The sequence below is a fragment of the Ischnura elegans genome, chromosome 1, assembly GCF_921293095.1.
Source record: "Ischnura elegans chromosome 1, ioIscEleg1.1, whole genome shotgun sequence".
In the NCBI taxonomy this organism is placed as follows: domain Eukaryota; kingdom Metazoa; phylum Arthropoda; class Insecta; order Odonata; family Coenagrionidae; genus Ischnura; species Ischnura elegans.
The window spans coordinates 44,326,004-44,345,784 of record NC_060246.1 but is presented as its reverse complement, the minus strand read 5'-3'; the positions used below and the strand labels follow the sequence as shown (position 1 = coordinate 44,345,784).

The 19,781-nt window shown below is 38.9% G+C and overlaps 1 protein-coding gene across 1 annotated transcript in view; it reads left to right on the top strand.

Moving 5' to 3' along the window:
- Positions 1-19,781, top strand: part of LOC124165099 (homeobox protein caupolican-like) — a 211,862-nt gene that overhangs the window by 6,811 nt on the left and 185,270 nt on the right. The window contains exons 2-3 of the mRNA XM_046542745.1: positions 472-840; positions 910-1,041. Coding sequence (XP_046398701.1) covers positions 472-840; positions 910-1,041 — 501 coding nt within the window. The remainder of the gene's footprint in view (positions 1-471; positions 841-909; positions 1,042-19,781) is intronic.

Genomic DNA, 19,781 nt, shown 5'->3' with positions numbered 1-19,781 from the left:
CTCCTTTCTTCAGGAGGAGTAAGACAGGGAGGAAAATTGAGGGAAAGAAGGAAAGAGAGGGGCGAGGAAGAGTGGAACTCGTGTGAGAGAACCTCTCCGGAGGAGAGAGGATAGAGAGGTGTGTTTTGGAGGAAGGGGGCGTGACGTTGTGCCTCTGGAAAAGAAGCGAAGAGGAAGGAGAGAGGGTGAGATGAGGAGGTGGGGAAGGTGGGAGTCCTAGAGAGGAGGAGAGGGAGGGCGAGAGGGAGAGAAAGGGTGGAAAAGGACGCAAAGGGAAGGATAGAGGGAGGAAGAAGGACTTTTGGGCAAGAGGAGAGGACGGACGACACGGCGCCAAGAGGCGTGTGTGCGTCGAACGTATTGCTAGGCCGGGCTCTCCAGCCGTGGGTCGATCCTCGTGGGTGCTGGACGGTCTTGTTATTGTTATTGTTGTTGTGTCGCCGCTCCTTGTGCTGTGCTTGTGTGGGATAGGAGGAGAGGAGGCAGGGAGATAAGAGGCAGAGGTGGGAAGGAGGACGTAGTCAGGCGCCGCCGGCAAATTCTCCCGACAGCCGCGGCCGCCTTCAAACAGCCACCACCATGGAGATAGACGGTAGTTGGGCTCACCAACAGCTCCAACACGCTGACATGAACCCGTGCCCTGGGGTCATGGATCCTCAGCAGCAACAACAACAACAGGGGCAGCAACCGCAACACAATCAGCAGCAGCAATGCCCGCACCCGGGCCAGCAACAGCATCCGCACCAGACGCAGCCACAGCAGCAGCACCAGGAGAGGTCGCACATGGTGGGCGTGGGCGGAGGAAGGGTCATGTACCACGGGGGTGGCGGTGGGGGGGAGGTTGTGGAGGAGTTGGACCTGGGGGAGGAGGAGGAAGAGGAAGAAGAGGACGAGGAGGAAGAGGAGGAGGAAGAGGAGGAGGAGGAGGACGGTGGAGGAGGCGGCGGCGGTGGAGGACAGGTGATGGATCACGTGATGGGAGGTGGAGGCAACATGATGGCCGGTGTGCATCGGACCCAATCATACATGGACACCGGAGAGGTACGTAGCCCCAGTATCAGTACTTCCTTCCTCCATGTCCCCCCCTATCTGGAAGGTTTACACCGCTTCCGTCTTCAAACCATGCACGTGACCCTCGAGCAACCGGTATTAGCGTGATTTTTGGATACTCCGTTGCCTGATAGGATTGTTTGGAAGGGTTTTTTTTTCAAGCAAGGAGATTGGGACACGAATTACTTTTCTGCTCGTTGATATACTCTCAATGATTAAAGGACAACAGGTATATCGTGTCATTCTACGTGAATCGTTATTCCGCGAGCTTCATTAGGTTAGCGTTACCAGAGAATTTGAAGTCTTTTTATAGTGCATCCAAGTTTCTACGTGCATTTAGAATTATTGGTATTTTAAAACGAATTTGCTTAGTATACCCTTCAGAGTACCTAGTGACCTTTATCCTTTAGAGTGATGAGGTTTTGGTCTTAACAAATCAAGTCATCATTTTCTCTCCATTATTATTGAGACAAATGAGAACATTCTTTAAAAGTTTTTTTTACGGCTCCATACGAGTAATTGGGTAAATCCTAACATAATCATCAAAATTGTTGTTTATTTCCTTAATATCGAGCATATTTTTGATCGCAATTCGTCGAATCAAGTACAAGAAGTCATATCATCATCAGAATTAATTTTCACATCAATAAGTGTTGTCACATCTTTTATTTCGACCAAAAACTTTTCAATCTCTCGCGACATTCATCATGCCATTGCCAATCGACGCATTCATTCCCTCGAGGGACTGTTGTCCGCTATTGGAGACACCTGATCCCCAAACGATTTCTCTCAAGAGTCTCATTGCGGCATTCGTCATATCGAATTTTCGCGCGTCGAGGAGTAGTCAAGCAGGTAGTCGCTAAGCTCTCTTTTCTCTTCTCTTTTTTACCTCCACTTCAAAAGCGCGTAGTGACGTAACGCGAGGGAGCCCTCTTCTGCTACTTTAAGGGTCCATTAGCGTCTCCTCTAATTATTTCCACTCGACGGAGTTGTGAGAGCCAGGTCGGGCGTGTGACAAAACCTCTTGGAGTCTCCCCGGATGCCTTTCTCATAGTGCTGTCACTCATGTGGGTTCGTGGAGAGCAGTCGGTTATGGTGTGGGGAGGCGGTGCTTTTTGGGGGCGGGGGAGATTGTGTACAGGGAGGCGGGGGCGGCATAGGATTATGTGTTTGGTTTGGGGGAGGCGGAAAAGGCAGCAGGTTGGCGGATAAAGGGATGCGGTTTCACTATTACGTCCATTTCATACCAATTTCGTCGCCTATTCACGTAGGAATGACTGGCTTTCTTGGACCAATACGATTTTTCAATATTACAAGAACTTACCAACTGTAATCCCGTTTCTTCGGACAAAAATATCGTCTTGACATTTTTTTGGTGCGTCATCCTTTTATGAGCGGAATGGGCACTCATAAGAATTAATCCTTTGATTTTCTCTTATATCACTGGCCATTTAACTGCTTGCTAATACCTCAATATCTCGGTTATTGTGCTGAATAATGACGAGAAAGTAGAGTTACAGTCAGAGCTAGAAGACTTTAGTTATATTTTCATGAGGTGTATGTTCTTAGGAGTCTTCTTAATCTTTATAAAATAACTCTGGGACACTCACACTTTTTCTAGTACAGGTAAATAAACCACGCACTTGAAGTTATTTTCAATACAATATACCATTTATGCACGTAAAAGTATTCTGAAACTCACTATTTCTTTGTCTAAAGATTGTCCCGTCCAAAGAAAGCGCAAGGGTGAACATTGCGGCCGTTAAGATTTCTCCGTACTCCGGCGAATGCATTTTTCTTCCAAATGGCTCTCAAAATGATAATACTCCAAATATGTGGGTTTGAATCTAGTGGATTAACCAAAGGAGCTTACTTATGCAATGTGGAATAAAAACTGAGAGGTTAACGAAATGACCACTATCCACATTTAATTCTCTGGAGAGGGCTACGCATAAAATAAAAACAGTTTAAGCTTCCGAAATAAGCCAATTCAGCTGTTATAATTTTGTGCAAATGTCTCCAGTTTTGTTCAATAATTAAATATCATTTTTTTCACTCAATAAAATTCTGATAAGCAAAAACGAAAGCTGATGAGCGCTAACTTACGCAAGTGAGCAACAAATGATAGAACTAGAATTGTCTTTCAGCAGAGAATGTAAATACATTTTACACGTATTTGTCGAATGCTAATCAATATTAGACTTTAAACCTGATAATTAAGTCACGCATTAGCGTACACTATTATTAAATTAAGTATTAACTATGTTCATCCGTAAAACACGGGACGATATACGCTGGCAATACCGAGGTAAAACAAAACTAATAATTCTTATTTCAAGCAAAATAGAATGTAGAAATAAGTTAGGCTTATAGGTGCAGCAAAAATCAATTACTGTACTTGATTTCAGCAAACACTCAGACTGAGCACAACTGACGATATCCTTAATTTTGAATCGGCAACCGTCCTTCATTTCATGCAAAAATTTCCATTTCTACTCAATTGCGCTCTATCTTAGCACTTTAGGTTTTATAAAATCGTTAAGAGTGTCTTTGAAAATAAAAATTAATATTGCATTACTCGCAGGGGTTTAACATGTGAGGGATAAAATATGACAGTAGTCGTCATGTTACTCTCAAAATATCTCAGTTACATATTTTTTGTTCGTCACATCACTAATTGCGCTTCAAATAGTTCATGATTGCTCGTGCAAAATTTATCTTATACGATGCTCATTGGAAATCAAGAAAAGGAAAATTTAATAGTCATTTTCTGTTTTCATAAATGCTGAAAGCTAAGAAAATAATAGTAATGCATTTTACGGAGAGGTGAACGTATAGTAGTTTCTTTTCGCTAAAAAAGTAGATACAGTGTAATTTAATCAGTACAATAGAAAATGCGTAATAATATGCGGATTGCACAAGTAAATACTCTCGCAAGTGATTAATCTATCTCCTCTAAGATGCGATGTTCGTTGCTTGTTTTGTAATAATTCATGAATACAACCCACACTAAACATTGTAAATTGCGCGAGCGATTCCGTTGAAAATTGAAGTTTTGATAATTAATGGCTTAGTAAAGAGGTTGCTGCAGTGGCAGGAAGCCCACAAAATATATTTATACGGGCCTCTGTCCAGCTTCTCCCATAATCCTGTCGAACTGGTTTCGAGGCGGATGCCTTCAAAGGACGAGATGAGCAAATCATGGGAAGCACCGCGGTGGAATCCACAGGTAAGAAGGGACTAAGAGCATCAATTGGAATCATTAATTGAGGATGCGTAAATTTTTATGACGCGGAAATATGATTCATGGCATACAAAGTTTCTCCATGGCATAGAAAATGCTTTGATGAAAATAGTTTTAGCTCTATTTGCAAGATTACGAGGGCTCATGTAAGATTCATCTTTGATATTCGTATTGTATTTAATCCTGTATCGTACACTTATTTCCAGAAAGCAAAATACGTCACATTAGGCTGAGTGAAATCTTCCCAATGTTTATTCCATTCGAAAAGAAAACTACAAATTCCATTGAGTATTACTTTTTATGATCCGAGTATCAAAATATAGCAACGGAATGACTAACTAAAATCCGATCGGTGAGTACAATATTGCAATGGAGTTCCATAATTGATCCCTTTAACGCTAAGATTTATAAATTATATTATAAATCCGGTGTGGAATAACGCGTAGAAATTTATCTACATTTTTTTTCGGGAAACATCAATATCTGGACTATTCCTACATGTGGATGTTTTCTTTGCTAATTGTAACCATCCCTTATAAAAGATAACTCACTGTAAAAATAGATCAGTATCATTCCCCGCTTTCTAGCATATTAATATTGAATTTAACGTGTGCTTACACTAACTATAGCTTTTCAATACCTAAGTATTTAGAATGTTCGATACTTGTGAAATAACTTATCGTGCTATTGAGGTTTAGTTATTTATAGATCATAGTGACAGTAGCAATGGAACCCATAAGTTATAGAACTTATTCGGCGATCGGGGAGACAAGCGCTCACTCTAATGTGGAGTTTATTGGTTGTCTGCATAAGAACGTTTGGCACGAATACAAGGTTAGAAGATAATTTTGCAAATTTAATTTTTTCCCGGTGCAAAAAATGTCCCACCTATTTTTATGTCATTCTATAAGAGAGATAAATGTATGCTAAATGGGGAGAAAAAAAATCAGCAAAATTTCACGCATACGCACCTTCAAAATAAGAGAAAATAATTTGTAGCAGAATGCTCCGGCTGTTGCTCCAACTGGTTTGAACGCCATAAAAAATTAAAATAAAAATGTATTCAATAGTTTGAACGGTTGATAATGGAGGTGTTTCATCTTAAGTATTAAACATGCAGACAGCTGGATTTTCATACGGATTTTTTCAATGAGAAGCCAAGGCATGTCTTTCCCCGTGATTTACTAGATCAATAGACGAGCAAGGTAAATTAACTAGCACCATTTGGGCAACCATGCATTCTCATTTTACGGAATCAGCAAGATTAAGAAAGGAAACGGAAGTTTAGTTACGCAACGTGGGCTATCTGGAACATAAAATGAGACAGTAGTACTTTCAGACTGCATATAAGGGGACAATGAGCAGCAGAGCACGTGGAACTTGATAAAGGCAGTCACACGTGCAAAACAGTCGTCCACTCTTACCGAATCCATTAATCTTATCTTCGCAGGGAGTGCACTTTGCATTCCCATGTCAGGTGCATGAAAGCCCTTCCTTTTGTCCACGGAAAAAAAGTTTCGTCGGAAATCAGGTGGGCAATGCCCTCCTCAAGTCGCCTGAAATTCTTGTCCTCACTTTCTCACACCCTTCCAGGTGTGCCCACCAGAGCTTCCCATCTTAAAAAGCATTCCTTACCTTATCTGTTTTACGCAATACCACTGACGTCAAAACAGTTTTTTTTTACTTTACTCAATTTATACGGTGGGATGTTAAATGGTGTTTGCTGAGAAATATTTTTACTACTTTTCTTCCACGTGTAAAGAGAAGATTCCTTTTAATTACTAACTGTTGCCTTTTCACTAACTCACAATCAGTGAGTCAACCCTAAGGCTAGCTTGCCTTTCATGGAAATACGAAAGAGAATGTCTTTCGTTAACACATGCCCTGCCTTCCTAAAAGTCCTATCTTTCAGGAAAAATAGTTGCTTTGTTTATTTATGGAAACGGGAGGAGAGCAGGGGGCCAGAGTTTGACCCTGAACTTGCCTGTACTCTGAAGTGCATCAAACTCTGCACGTTTATTCATCTAGTAAATCACGAGGATTAACCTTTGTCGGCTTCTCATTGAAAAAATCCCTACGAAAATCCATTCGTCAACAAGTTAAATACTTCAGATGAAACCTCTCCATTAGAAACCGTTCAAAATCTTCAAATAATATTTCTTTTACCCTTTTAATGGCGTTCAACACTTATTTAAATACCTATATTAACCGTCAACTCAATTCTGACACTCAAACCCCCAAGCGAAAGCCCCAGGAGTAATCCCCAATTCAGAATACATTAGTCAGACATCATTCTCTTGTAGAGCTTCAAGTGAAATCCGCATAAACCTCAGGAGCAGGTAGAATGGCATGACAAATTTCTGGTGGTAATCAATTTTAAACTTTCAAGCTCTCAGCATACAAGTAGGTATTATGTAAATAAGTACATCAGTTAAAAAAAAATAAATTGACTATTGCAGTGTTGGCTTTCTGGGGTCGTGAGTGAAGTCTTTTCCATAGCCCACGGTACTTTGTGCTGAACATGATTGCAGGAAATTGTGCAAAAATTGAAGTATTTTTTCAAGAATGAATGCGAATGAAACCCGAAAAACAAAGCCTACATTAGTTTGCTATTATTTTGTGATGCTATCAACGGCTATCCATTCATGTCCTACGTCAAATTCTGATAGATGAGCGGTGACCAATTCATCTGAAACAAGGAATTTAATAGAAAGTATCACCAAAAATGTGTGAAACATTCATGAAACATGTCTTTTGTCTCGGCCATGATTACTTTACATTCATGGCACTCGTAGGCCGCTAAGAGGTTGCGATGAGAACGTGTTTACGGTAGGCGATCATCCACGGCTTCCGAACCAAGCTTAGCCGGCGACCCTGTGTTATTGGAGCCCTGGAGCGGGCTTGATGCTAACCACTCTCGGCCGCTTGGCCTCCAAGATACGGGACGGGGGTCGTGGCTGGGCGGTGGCATGGATGTCCACGTGCGTGCTGCTGCGGCTCGCCGGGATTAGCGGGAGAAGGCGGGAGGGCGGCGCGGGGCGAACCTTTGTCCAGAGCGTCAATATCCCGTGTGTTGCCAAATTCTGGCCCCCTGGCGACCTCCCGTTTCCATTCCGTGCAAACCCAGTTTCCAACCTAAAATTGAATGCGTAGCCACTGACCGAATAGCGAGAAGTCCCACAGGCTTGTAAGTGTGTTTTTCAGATATTATAAAAGTTTAATGTAAGTGCATGAGATATTTTTAGTTCCATGATAATATCTGAAAACATTCTGGAAAACAGTGATTACCGTTTTTATCTAGCCGTTCCATAATTCATGGTTGTCGAAATATTCTTTTCAATTACTGAGATTTGATACCGATAAGTGCAATATTTAAAATTCATCTACTTTGTATGATGCACTGACACAATGAAAAATATTTTATTTGTAAATTGAAAACATTTCATATTTGTCAAAAAGTCTGATGGCAGTTAATGAACGCAATACATTGAAAGGCTACAAAATTGTCTCATTTTTCACTCCAACGCCGATTAAAGGTCCTAATTTGCTCACAAGAATTATTTTGGATATAGAGTAGAAAAAAATACCACCTGACTGATATTGCGAGTGATGTGCAAATCCAATTGACTTTGACAGCTATTAGATATCAAACTTAGGCCGACCAATATTCGCTAGGTTCAATACATTCGTATATATACCACGCACAGTAGTGCATTAGCGCATTCAGAGGAGAAATCAGGTTTTTGTTTTGGTATTTCATGACTATTTCGAAAGATCTATTTCTTACGTATCGGCATTTCGATTTCGGCGTTTCTCTGGAGCTTATTTAGTAATATATAATGTATTTGGAATAATGGTTCCCTTTAAATTTAAATATTTTTTCAAATTACTAACAAAATGATTTTGATTGGATTAAAAAATCTTTTTTGTTTTTAGCTCCGCGCGGCTAAAAAACCTAATTCCCGTAGCTAGGTTACGCTAATAACTTAATTGAGCTATTTCTCTACTCCAAGTATTCCTTAAGTATGTTTTTGAAATGTGAAGGAATGTTTCATCATCCATTCCTAAGCGAAAGGTATTAACCCAAATGTATTTAAATATTATTACTTGTTTTAATCCACAGTTCGACCAAGTTCTTTGTTTCTAAGTGTTTTATATTAAAGCATCCACTGTTTAAGTAGGGTTTTCAATGCACATTTTACATTTTATTCCGGCTTTTTTCCATTCCCAACTTGGATTTCCCTCTTCAATTCACATAAGGACTTACTTTCGTTACATCTATAAATCCTATTCCCTCCCTTCCTCGCTTATCCACCATTTTTCCCATCCAACACTGTTTTTAACATTCCCAACACCTCTCACTATTCGCTTCATCCAATCCTGTCTCCTCCGTATCACATCAAGAAAATTGTTACTGTAACGTATACAAAATAAAGGGGAGTACGAATCAATCAAAATAATAATCAACTGCAAAAAAATCCAATGTTGTATAGAATATGTATGCATACGTTATATACAACTTACATTTTGAATGAGATGGGAACCGAACGGGTAACGAAGGTACTGATTGGGAAATAGGTTTGACAGTTGTAAGTAGACACTTCACAATAGACGAGATTGAAATACCAAAAAAGAGTGAATAATAATAAAGTATGCAACTCTTGTATTTTCTAATTATTTCCATGTCGATAGTTACAACAACAACGTGCTTCGATGCACGGCGTTAAAATCAGGTCAATTCTCTAATGATTTTCCACATTTTTTTATTCAAAATGTAGAAACCCAAGAAAATGGAGATAGGGATATCAAAATCGGACGTTTTATTCTAAGCTTAACCACGCGAGAAAATTACTTAGATAAAGATTTTACAAGGAAAAAGGCTATATAATTAAAATAGTTTGTCCTTATATAATTTGTCATACTTTTTTCCACCTCAGGCCCATCCTTTATGGTAATTTTTGTGCAATATTAATTTGAGGGCAGTTCGTGGGTCCTTCAACGGTTAACCCTAATACTTATGTGCACCTTTTGTATTCATCCTTAAAATAAAATATTTGGCAAGAATGTTTGGAACGTATAATTTGAATAGCATGCATTCTCTCCTAACTTAATTATATTCTCTGTATGCCAATTATAAAGGCGATATATTTGTGTGCAGTGGGTTTAAAGAATGACATCAGCTTGAGGTTTTCTATGGACAGCTTAGAAGAACGTATAGGAGCTGCATTTAATAATGATTAGGATTATTATGCCATTAAATGTTCCACCAAGATTCAAAATGTAAAGATGATAGGGGCAGAAAACCGATACGTAAATAATGGAATCTATTCCATACGAGAAATTGGTTTCCCACAAGATTTGGTCAGTCGCAAGAATAAAATATTGAAAAAATGACTTAGTAAATTTCTTAGATATAAGGACAAAATAACACAAACAGAATTTTTAAGCATCCCTTAGTGATTATTTTACAGTGTTTCTGCTTTTCCACTGATTTTCCACTTCATGTGCCTTCACTAGTGACGCGTCGAACTGTTCGGTTCGTTTCTTCGCGGAGAATGGTGCCATGAACTACCTAAGTAGCTTCGATTTACTTTTCGAACTGCTCACAATAATATACGATTACTGGTACGATAAGTGGTATTTTAAAGTATAAAAGGCTATAATTAACCAAGAGATTCTATTTCAAAATCACATCTATATAATTCTCTCAGCAAAACTTGAACTGTCTCATTGAATAAGTAAATTCTTGCATTCGATGTAAATGCTATTTGATGCAATTAATAATGGTGAGCAAGAATGAATTACCAAACTTGCCTCACATACCTGCAAGATAAACAAAGCTGCGTTATAAATATAACATATATAAACAAATATATAATATATAAACAAATATCTGCGTTATCCCCCAAAATCTATGCCACTACTAATTGTCAAAATTCACAATCACGCATTCCATGTTCCAAAATATTAAGCATCTATTGTGCTAAATGTCAAATTCTCCATCAAAGAATATACCATCTTGTCTAATAGCATCCATTAAAATACCTATAATAATTTATGCGTAGTTTACCACGACAACTGCGGTAATAGTTTTCGTTTCACAACAGCTTTTAATTACGATTAAAAATATCTCAGGATATAATATATCAAATGATGATGAGTATATTTTGAATAGCTCTATGTTCTAAATTGCATTTGTGCAATCAGTAGCCCACATTTATAACAAGGATAAAGTTTGTTGATGTGAACGCTTACGTAGACAATTATATGTATAGGATCTGGCTGAATATCACCATCGATGAATTTGAATGCATATTCATTTTACACAGAAGTTTCCGAGCCTCAAAGTTAAGGATTACTTGTATCCCTTTATTTATTCAATGATATTTTCGGAGATTATTAACACCACGTGGATTAAGACAAAAAACGGCAACGTTCCACGGATTTTAAAGAAAACCTGAAAAGATCTGCCAATTCACGGCGGCATAAGTTACTCTTGTTAATCATTTAGCAGTCCAGTCCATTTCCAGTTGTTGTTTCTTTTACACTAGAACCTCTTTGCCAACTTAGAACGCCTAGTGCGGTAATTTTGATCGAAATCAATTAAACATTAGAAAAGGGTTAATACAATGCAAATTGAACATGTTTTTTGATAAATACTCTCAGGAAGGATTATAGCCTCACTTTCAAATTTGGAATTCATACTTTTTTGTAGAATAATTTATAGCAATAAATTGTACATGGGTCACGTCTTCTTAGCGCAACAAACAATGACCAATGCAGTCTCTAAAGTTGATCAAACACTGTGAACGGATATTTAGTGAACCCATAAAAATCATCACGGGACTATTTTCAATTATCAAAACACATGTATTATTACTGGTTTGCCTTAAGCAGCGCACTCCGGCGGATTAATACCAGTGCAAATAAATGCTCTCTAAATCACAGTTCTTTATAGGGCTGTTGTTAACAAGTTCCACAGATGACAGCAATCAAAAGTACTAAACACTGTAAAAGGCGTGTACATAGCATTTACGTAGTATTCCAATCAGGCATTTCATGCATAAAAAACACTAATTTGGATAGCAGGGAATGCTGATTACACAAAAATACGCTAAACGTGTTAATTTTTTAATCACCGGTAATTAGTAATTATTTTACGAATTTTTCGTCATTAATCTGTTTTAGATCTAAATAAAAAAAGCCAGTCCCACTCAATTTAAGGTGTGAAAAATATTCGTTTAATTATCATGACAGATGTTACCAAGTCGTAGGAATGTAATTAAACCTGGAATTATTTCCTCGTTTTTAACAAAATTTTAAAGGGGAAAAATTGAATCACAGTGACCCGTGTTTCCAGCGTTGTTGGGGCGTATTAAAATCAATTTTATAAAGGATTCAGATGTGTCATAAGATTCATGGCCGGTTGATGCGGAGTAACAGAATACTTGCTTCATACCTCATGCTCGTATTCAATCATATTTTTTTGCTTTCTGAGTGGAATTCAAAAACAGTACGAATTATAAGCAAGGAAGAGTGTATAAAACTATCTATTCCACGTAATAAACACGCTGTCTCTTCTACAACCAAGGTAACCTTAGACCTTTTAATTGAGACAATATGCGGGAGAGAAACTTAACTGGAAGATTCTATGCTGTTTTTCTTGGTGATTTAAACACAATTTCCGCTATCGTTTCTAATATGAAAACTAAAATACCATTCGTTGATTTCATTATTCGTTTGTTTTAACCTGACGTTTATTCCTTCATCGGGAACAACTGTTTACTTGAGTAACTACTAGCGTCATCAAGTCCTCAAGGATAGTTTTCAGGACTTGAATACACCAGCAGTAAAGCAAGTGAAACATTTTTCGTGTTCAAAGGAATCGGCGCAAGAATATAACTGTGCAGACAAAACACACTGAAGCACCAATTCTATGCATTCTATGATTTAGCGTTTTTACTAACTCCAAATTCAATTGTATGTACATGCATGAAGCGAAGGTATTTTGTTTACATATTTGCACCACCAAATTTGCAATTTTTTCGTTGCATCTCTGTCTTTTTCATGTGGCAACATAGGCGTACTCAGGGAGGGGCAGGAGGGGGCAGCCCCCCCTAGAAGCGAAAATGAATTTAGTTCAAAACGAAAGTTACATGTGGGTACGCCCTTTTGTGGAAATTCCATGAACTGCAGAGGGGCTAGAAATAAAAATTAGTTTTTAAATGGTGAAGTGCTGAAGTATTCAGAATTATCGGGTTTGTGAGCTTGGCGCGAAAACCCAGAGTAGGAGATAACCAATCCTAGGAACCCAGGGATAGCAGTTTTACCAGCAATCTTACTGGCTTTCTCAGGTAACTGGTGTCAAGCAGCACAAGAACGGCCTGATAAACTTTGAAAGTTCACCTCTAGGCGCAGGATAGAAAAAAATTTATTCAAGGATTTATTTGGTTGGTATCGTAATTAATTTTTTCATATAAATGAACTCTTGCATTGTAGTTCATCACTATTAACATTAGACTGGTGGTCTGGTGGGTATTATACTTACAGCTTTACTGCACCCCTATGTGGGAATAATTTAACTAGAGCCCTCTTTCCAGGCCAAAGGCCAAAGATTCTTCAAGAGGCCTCCGATATCCTGCACATGATTGGCTATATTTATAATTGCTATTTTACTTTTCTACCCTTATACTGTTTTATCAATCGGTTAAATGCTTTCCTGTATGGATTTCTAGAATTCAGATAATTCTGAAATTACCTTTTTGAAATATTCAACTCGATGCACTTGGAGGCTGGCGGGCAAAACTAGTAACTAGCAGCTTGCCATTATGTGATAACGTGTGGCGTCATTATGGCAAATAACGCGGTATAGAATTAAGGAAAACTAAGCCATTAATTGCCGATGAAAACATCTAAGGAAATCACTGCTTCGTTAGCCATGGAAGAAAGAGCCCCGCACTTGTACTATAAGGGCTCGAATGGTGGAATCTTCTACGAAACAATAGATCGTGCGCGACTATCGCCCAACTGATACTGTCTATAGCACTCGATCCCTACTGCTGTAAGGTCAGTTGCCAACATTCAAGCTGATTCCACTCAGGCACGAGCACAAATCGGCTATAAAGCCAGCCCTCCGTCCGATCTCGCCAAAATCAATCCTTTTGTCCTCGAGGCCAGGACAGTTGGCTCCGTTCCTCCGCTCCGATTGATATCCACTCTTTTCTTCCCTTTCCATGTATTCCTCTTCATTTCTGCCCTATTCCTCCACGTCATTTTGCCTCCATGTATCCAACATTCCCACCTAATTTCAATCTTTTCGCCGAATCTTTAATATCTCTTTCCCCATCACGAACCACTATAGTGTTTTATACTCAGGCTATCCAAAAATAAGGTCTAACTTTATCAGTCATTATTAACTTTACCAGACATACAACTCGAAAATCGTATTCATAATCGTACCTGCTTGAATCTTCCTGGTAAACAATAAATTCGTAGCTCAAAGATTAGTGGACGTGGATACAAATGTGTGTTGGATCGATTAACATGGCTGAAAGAAGTACCAGAATTCCATATCAACCAATAATAACTTACAACGCATAGTATATTTATAGGTTTAATTGAATTGGTAAAATTTAGGGTCATTGGATGACGAAATAGTTAACTATGCATCAATACTGGAAATCTCATGGTTGGGATAGAGTTAAATGGAAGTTAACGCACCCACAATTTTTCTCATCATTTATTTAAATCACCATCCCGCCACATCCCTGTCTCTGCATCAGTGGCGGATACAGATGGGGGGCGCAAGGGGCGCGCGCCCCCCCCCTTGCGGGTCCGCCTGTATTACCGAACATTGCAAAACCACAATTGTAACTTTTTTATATCATAAGATGGCATTGTCTTTTACATGTTTATAATCACTTTAAATAAAATTTTCATATACTTTTCCTGTGACTTGGTCATTTTTTATTACGATTAAAGTAAAGACAACTCAAGATATGTTGCGCCCCCCCTTGAGTTTTTTCTGTATCCGCCACTGCTCTGCATATTGCATTACACTATCAGATACGACATTCGACCTTTTACTGTTCATTTATATCCATTAAATCTCTTCCTCTCTTTGTGGCTTAGAAACCAAAATATCACAGTTTCCAGCGCATCCTGTCATCTCAGAATACTTTCAATTCACACCCACTGTCGCCTTCCTCTTCACCTTTTCGGAAAGTAGATCGGAGAGTCAAATGTGATTTTCCAGAATGTCGCCGAAGGAGAACGATATGCAGAAATACGAAGAGAGGAGAATGAAATGAATGGAAGAAATGCGAAGGAGAATGATATGCAGAACGAGACGACTAAAAATTAGGAACTTTTATACTTCTTCAGGATATAATTTCAAAATAATGTAAGTAATCATCAGGATATAATTCCCGGCTTAGTTGGAGGTGAATTAAAGTGTGGAAAGAATCGTATGGGGGAGTCGGTCGTTGAATTCTCCGGGAGAAGACGCTCCCTGTGAAGTGACAATTTATCTTGCTTTAAAACTTTTTGAGGTAATCTGAAAATTCATATTGCCGGAGAGAAAAATAGAGAACCTTTAAGAGTTTTAGAGCGCAAATATTTCAAGCAGATGGACGTAATCTCTAAAAATAATTATCTATAATTCCACCTTATGCGTCCATTAATTGTTAAATTTACATAGCTATTACGATTTTTCGACAACTGTTTTTATCATTATTAGCCTCAGGATTGAAATGACACCTAAGAAATGTTCGTAGTACACCATTCAACTTTTTAAACTACAAAAACGGGTACAATACCAAGGGAGAAAATTCAACCCTTCTTGAAAATTGGCGCACCTAGTTTCGATCGCGCTCATAGAAATTCAAATTCAATTGATCGCAACGAATGCAATGGTAATCCAACCAACATAATTGCAAAATAATAAAATAAATCCACATATTGTGTCTATAATAACAGTGGAAATGATAATTGATCTTCAGCATTAGCATTTCCGATCGATCATGACAAAATTACTCTCTTCCTTTCCATTCGCTTCGCAGAAATACGCGGATAATTGACGTCGGTGAAGGTGGAGACTTGGAACGCTTACGTTGAATCAAAATGATTTGGAATTGTGATACATAGTAGCTATCGAAGGCTATAAGGCTGAGAGCGACTATGAAGAAATTTATCGCTTGTAAAGTAAGGTAGTTTCGTTAAATTATTCAGCTATTGAAAAATAAGCAATAATAAGCGGTTAATATGCTTGAAATTCCAACACGAACCAATGCAAATTGAGTAAAAATTAAAATACTAATGCCATTAATCATTCTTAAAAAAGGATATTAATAAAGCAAATTTTTAGGAGAAAAAATGCCCACTACGGTTAACTGCGGTTAACAGGAGAACTCAGATTTAGTAATTTTTCTTACTCAACATATTCAAGTTCATGTTAAAAGGATCCTCCCATAAAAAGCTGTTAGTATATATGTTGAATGTTTGTGGACAACAGAAGCACTATTGAAATGAGAAAATGTTGAACTCTGCACTGGCCGCACAGGTTTCTCAGTACCAATAAAGAGAGATTATCAAACATCATTCATGCAAACACGAATGAGTCGGGGCTCTGAAAGGTGCCCGCAAAATAAAACAAGCTGACGCAACTACCCCCCCTCCTCCTCCCGGCCACAAATTAAACGTGACGTCGCAAGAACCATTCCAGGAGAGATTCACGACCTGCCTAATCTTCCGCGAGCAAACAAATTTCTAGTTACCGTTTCGGAGTGCCATCCACTTCTTCGGATCACGTCTTTTGTCGTGGCGTGTCTCGGATGTTAAGGCGGGACTCGTGGTTTCTCGTGAGGACCGTTAAAAAGTAGGAGGACGAGTCCCAAGAGCCAGCGCCGGAGCGTGTAATGCTCCCGTATAAGTCGTATAGTCCCGGCTGGAATTCTCGCGCTCGTCGGGGCGGGGAAGGAATTTGGCGGAATTTGCATAGAATCCTCCCGTATTCGACGACTACTACGAGCGATCACCATCCCTCCCGCTAGAATGCTCGAGGGCCGGCTTGCTGCCGTCGATACGCGGAATAAAATAAGGAGAGCGGCCGGGTCGTGATCAGCCGATGCCATTTCAGAGTCGAGAGCGGAGAGTCACGGGGTCCTCAGTTGACATAAAGCCTTCATCACCCCCCCAACCCCTTTCCCACAATCCAACTCCCTTCTCCCCACACCACTCGTTTTTTCCTCTCCCCCCACTCCGCCGGTCTTTTCCTCCCCATCCCCCGCTCTGCTCCCCACCCGTCCCTCGGCCTCCCGACAGATTCCAATTTCCTATTTCGATCCGTTAGTTTCATTCCGAGTCGAACAGCGAGGAGGTGGGGCGTTAAAGATGCGACCGAAACGGTGGGTGGTAATGGGGGCAAAAAATTCCGCTTCTCTTCGCAGTATTTTTCTCTTCTTCACATTTTTCGTTGTATTTTCCCTCGTTCACGAGGCCGCCTTCGTGATAAAATGCACTAAATGCGGTAGGTGATTACAGCACTACTTTATATGTATCAGGAAATAGATGCAAATGTATCCTATGCCCTACATGCCACCTCTCGGGTGTTTGGTTGGATAATAGTTTCCACAACAGGCTCAACGTTGAACTGTATACATAGGAACTGAAAATTACAAAAACGCGAGCACCGAAAAGTGGCCATTGTGAGTTCCAGCCTAGCCGCTGCCACTTCAAGCACTTTTACATAAATATATAATGAGCTGGCTGGAGAACATGAGATTAGCAATACCACAGTAAGACAAGTGCGACCAATTCGTATAGGAATCAATGCATGGCCTCTTATCTCGCCTTTAAATTACTCAATCTATTAGGATTTCAATAACATCAGCCAAAGACACACTTTTAATATTTTAGAAAAAAATGCATCGATCACCTCCACGTCCACATGGTATCTCAGTATTTAAGGAAATATTCAGAGTACTCTCAATTCATCTGTTCAAGGAGAATATAATTACGTTATGTGTGCACTCACTAAAATGTTCTTGATGTCGTCAGTTCCGCACTCGAACGCTCGTGGTAATGCAATGAATTTGTATTGTTAAGTAGCACCTCGAATAGTATTAATGGGTTGACGCCCAAAGTGTCTATTGTCCCTTCGCGTGAAAGGTATAAAAATTTCGATGCACAATAATTAAGTGAAAATTTTATGACGGATTGGGGAATGTAAACAAACCAGTTATTTAAATGTTCAACTTCTTATCAAATTCGGCAATAAAAACTCTTAGATGATGTAGCACAATGCATATAACTAATTAGTTAGCTAACTTTCTTTCGTAACAACCAGAAATTTCATACGACTTATATACATGCTCAGTTTTAAGACATCAGCTAAGGCATGAAAATAGTGTTTATTTGGCAATTTTTCTTTTTATATCACAAACTAATTTTAGAGTTTCCACAAAAATAGTCGGTCCAAATAATTTTTCAGGAAGTCATTTTTTTCTATCAAAAATTTCTTCCATCAATAAAATATTTTGAGCACTGTACATTTTTTTCCAATCGCCTGTCACTATCGACGGGTTCGGTCAGACTGGGTGTGATTCGGAGCGGGTGGAATGGAAGGTGGCCCCACGATCAGCCCCTGCCGCAGACCCTTTTTTATATCGGAGGGGACGTGGTTGAAGGGTTAGTTTTTTGTTTGTGTGCATTGTGGGGAAGGAAGTAAGAAGGAGGAGGAGGCTCGGAGGGTTGAGGGTATGGGTTTTTTGGATCGAGGCAGCCATGATGGGGTGTGGAGAGGGAGTGGAAAGGAGTATGAGGGGAAGGCCTCACCCTAGCGTCGTGCATCGTCTCACTTGGCGGAACAATGACCCACTCTCGTGCACACGATCCGAAGAGCGGTATCCCTGCCGATCGGAACATATTCAAACCTCTCTTTTTTATGGGCTCATCATCAAGATATTTATATTTTTTTCGTTGCCTCTTTTCCAATAGTACCGAAAAGTTGAGTCCAATCAGCTCTGTAAATCCTCTGCTGTCGAGTAAGATCTATGTTTTGGGGGAGGAGAAGAAAGGGAATGTCTAGAGTACATTATAACGCATAATTAGAGTGCCGTAAGGAAACAATGCTCATTTGCATTCAGAGACTAACTAATTGTGAAAGGTAATTCTCTTTCAAAAATATGGAAATAAAAATTAAATAACCCCGTAAAAAGGTTTCACTAGATATTATAATAGTTGAATAATAGTGCTCACACAGCTAAAATTGTGGCCATATTTTTTCCAAATACTATCTTAAAAAAGGGGGTATTCAAAATTTAAAAATTAATGAATAAGAATTGCGTTTATATAAAAATCACGTTTTGTTAAAAAGTTGAAAATAACTACCTACGGCCCCTTAAATGATTGTAAATTTCAATCATGATAAATGAGAATGTAAAATAAGTTTAAGAAGAACATTTCAGATATCAAAAACGAAAAACGTGGTGCGCACGTAAGATACAATTTGCTTCCACGAGGAGACTAATCTGATCTATATTCTATAAAGTCCCCTAACGACCACTCACTCATTCATTCATTCACTCACTCATACAAATGTTTGGGGAGAACGAGACGAGATTCGACAAAAAGTCTTATGAAGACCCTCTCTAAAATTGTCTGAAACCCCAGGAAAAATTATGAAAACAATAAATTTCCAATTATTTATCCGTCTATTCAATTAAAATTGAGTATGGGGATTAGTTTAAAAAATGGCCACCAAATTCCAATGGCGGCGCGGCAGTCATACAAGCAAACGATCATAGCAACATATTTGTTTATGCAAACAGGAGGAGCTAAACTGGGAAAGAAGATAAAGGAATTTAAACGAAAGGATGATAAAGATAAGGTAGGATATTTACTCAGTAATTTTTGAAAAGTCAATCTTTAAATGGCTTCTTTCCGTATGAAAAAAAATTTGATCACATCAAAGCGTATTCAAAGGAAAAGAGGAGAAATGCAAGGTAAACAAACCTTCCTTAAAAGATAGGTAGGTAAAAATGATTTTGTTTTCATTCTTTGTGATGGCGATAACGTTTTATTTTTCTTTACGTCCTTTTTCTGTTACTAACCTTTTTAATGTGCAATGTTATCCGTGAGCTGGTGCATCAATGGCAGTGAATAATAGAATATGGAGAATAAGTGCGATTATAGAATCGAAAGTGTGGTTGTTATTAACTCCATAGTTAACAAGTGCACATAATGTAGTTCCTCTCTTGTTGCCAATACACGATTGCAGTAGAGAGATATCTAAACAACCTTTCCTCAAAAGATAGGTAGGTAAAAATTATTTTTAGCGTTTTATTTTTCTTTACGTTCTTTTTCTGTTACAATTTTTTAGTGTGCAATTTTATCCTTGATCTGGTGCATCATAGGAAGTGAATAATAGAATATCGAGGATAAGTGCAATCCTAGGTATTTCTTATTCAATTATTTGTCTTACGAAAAG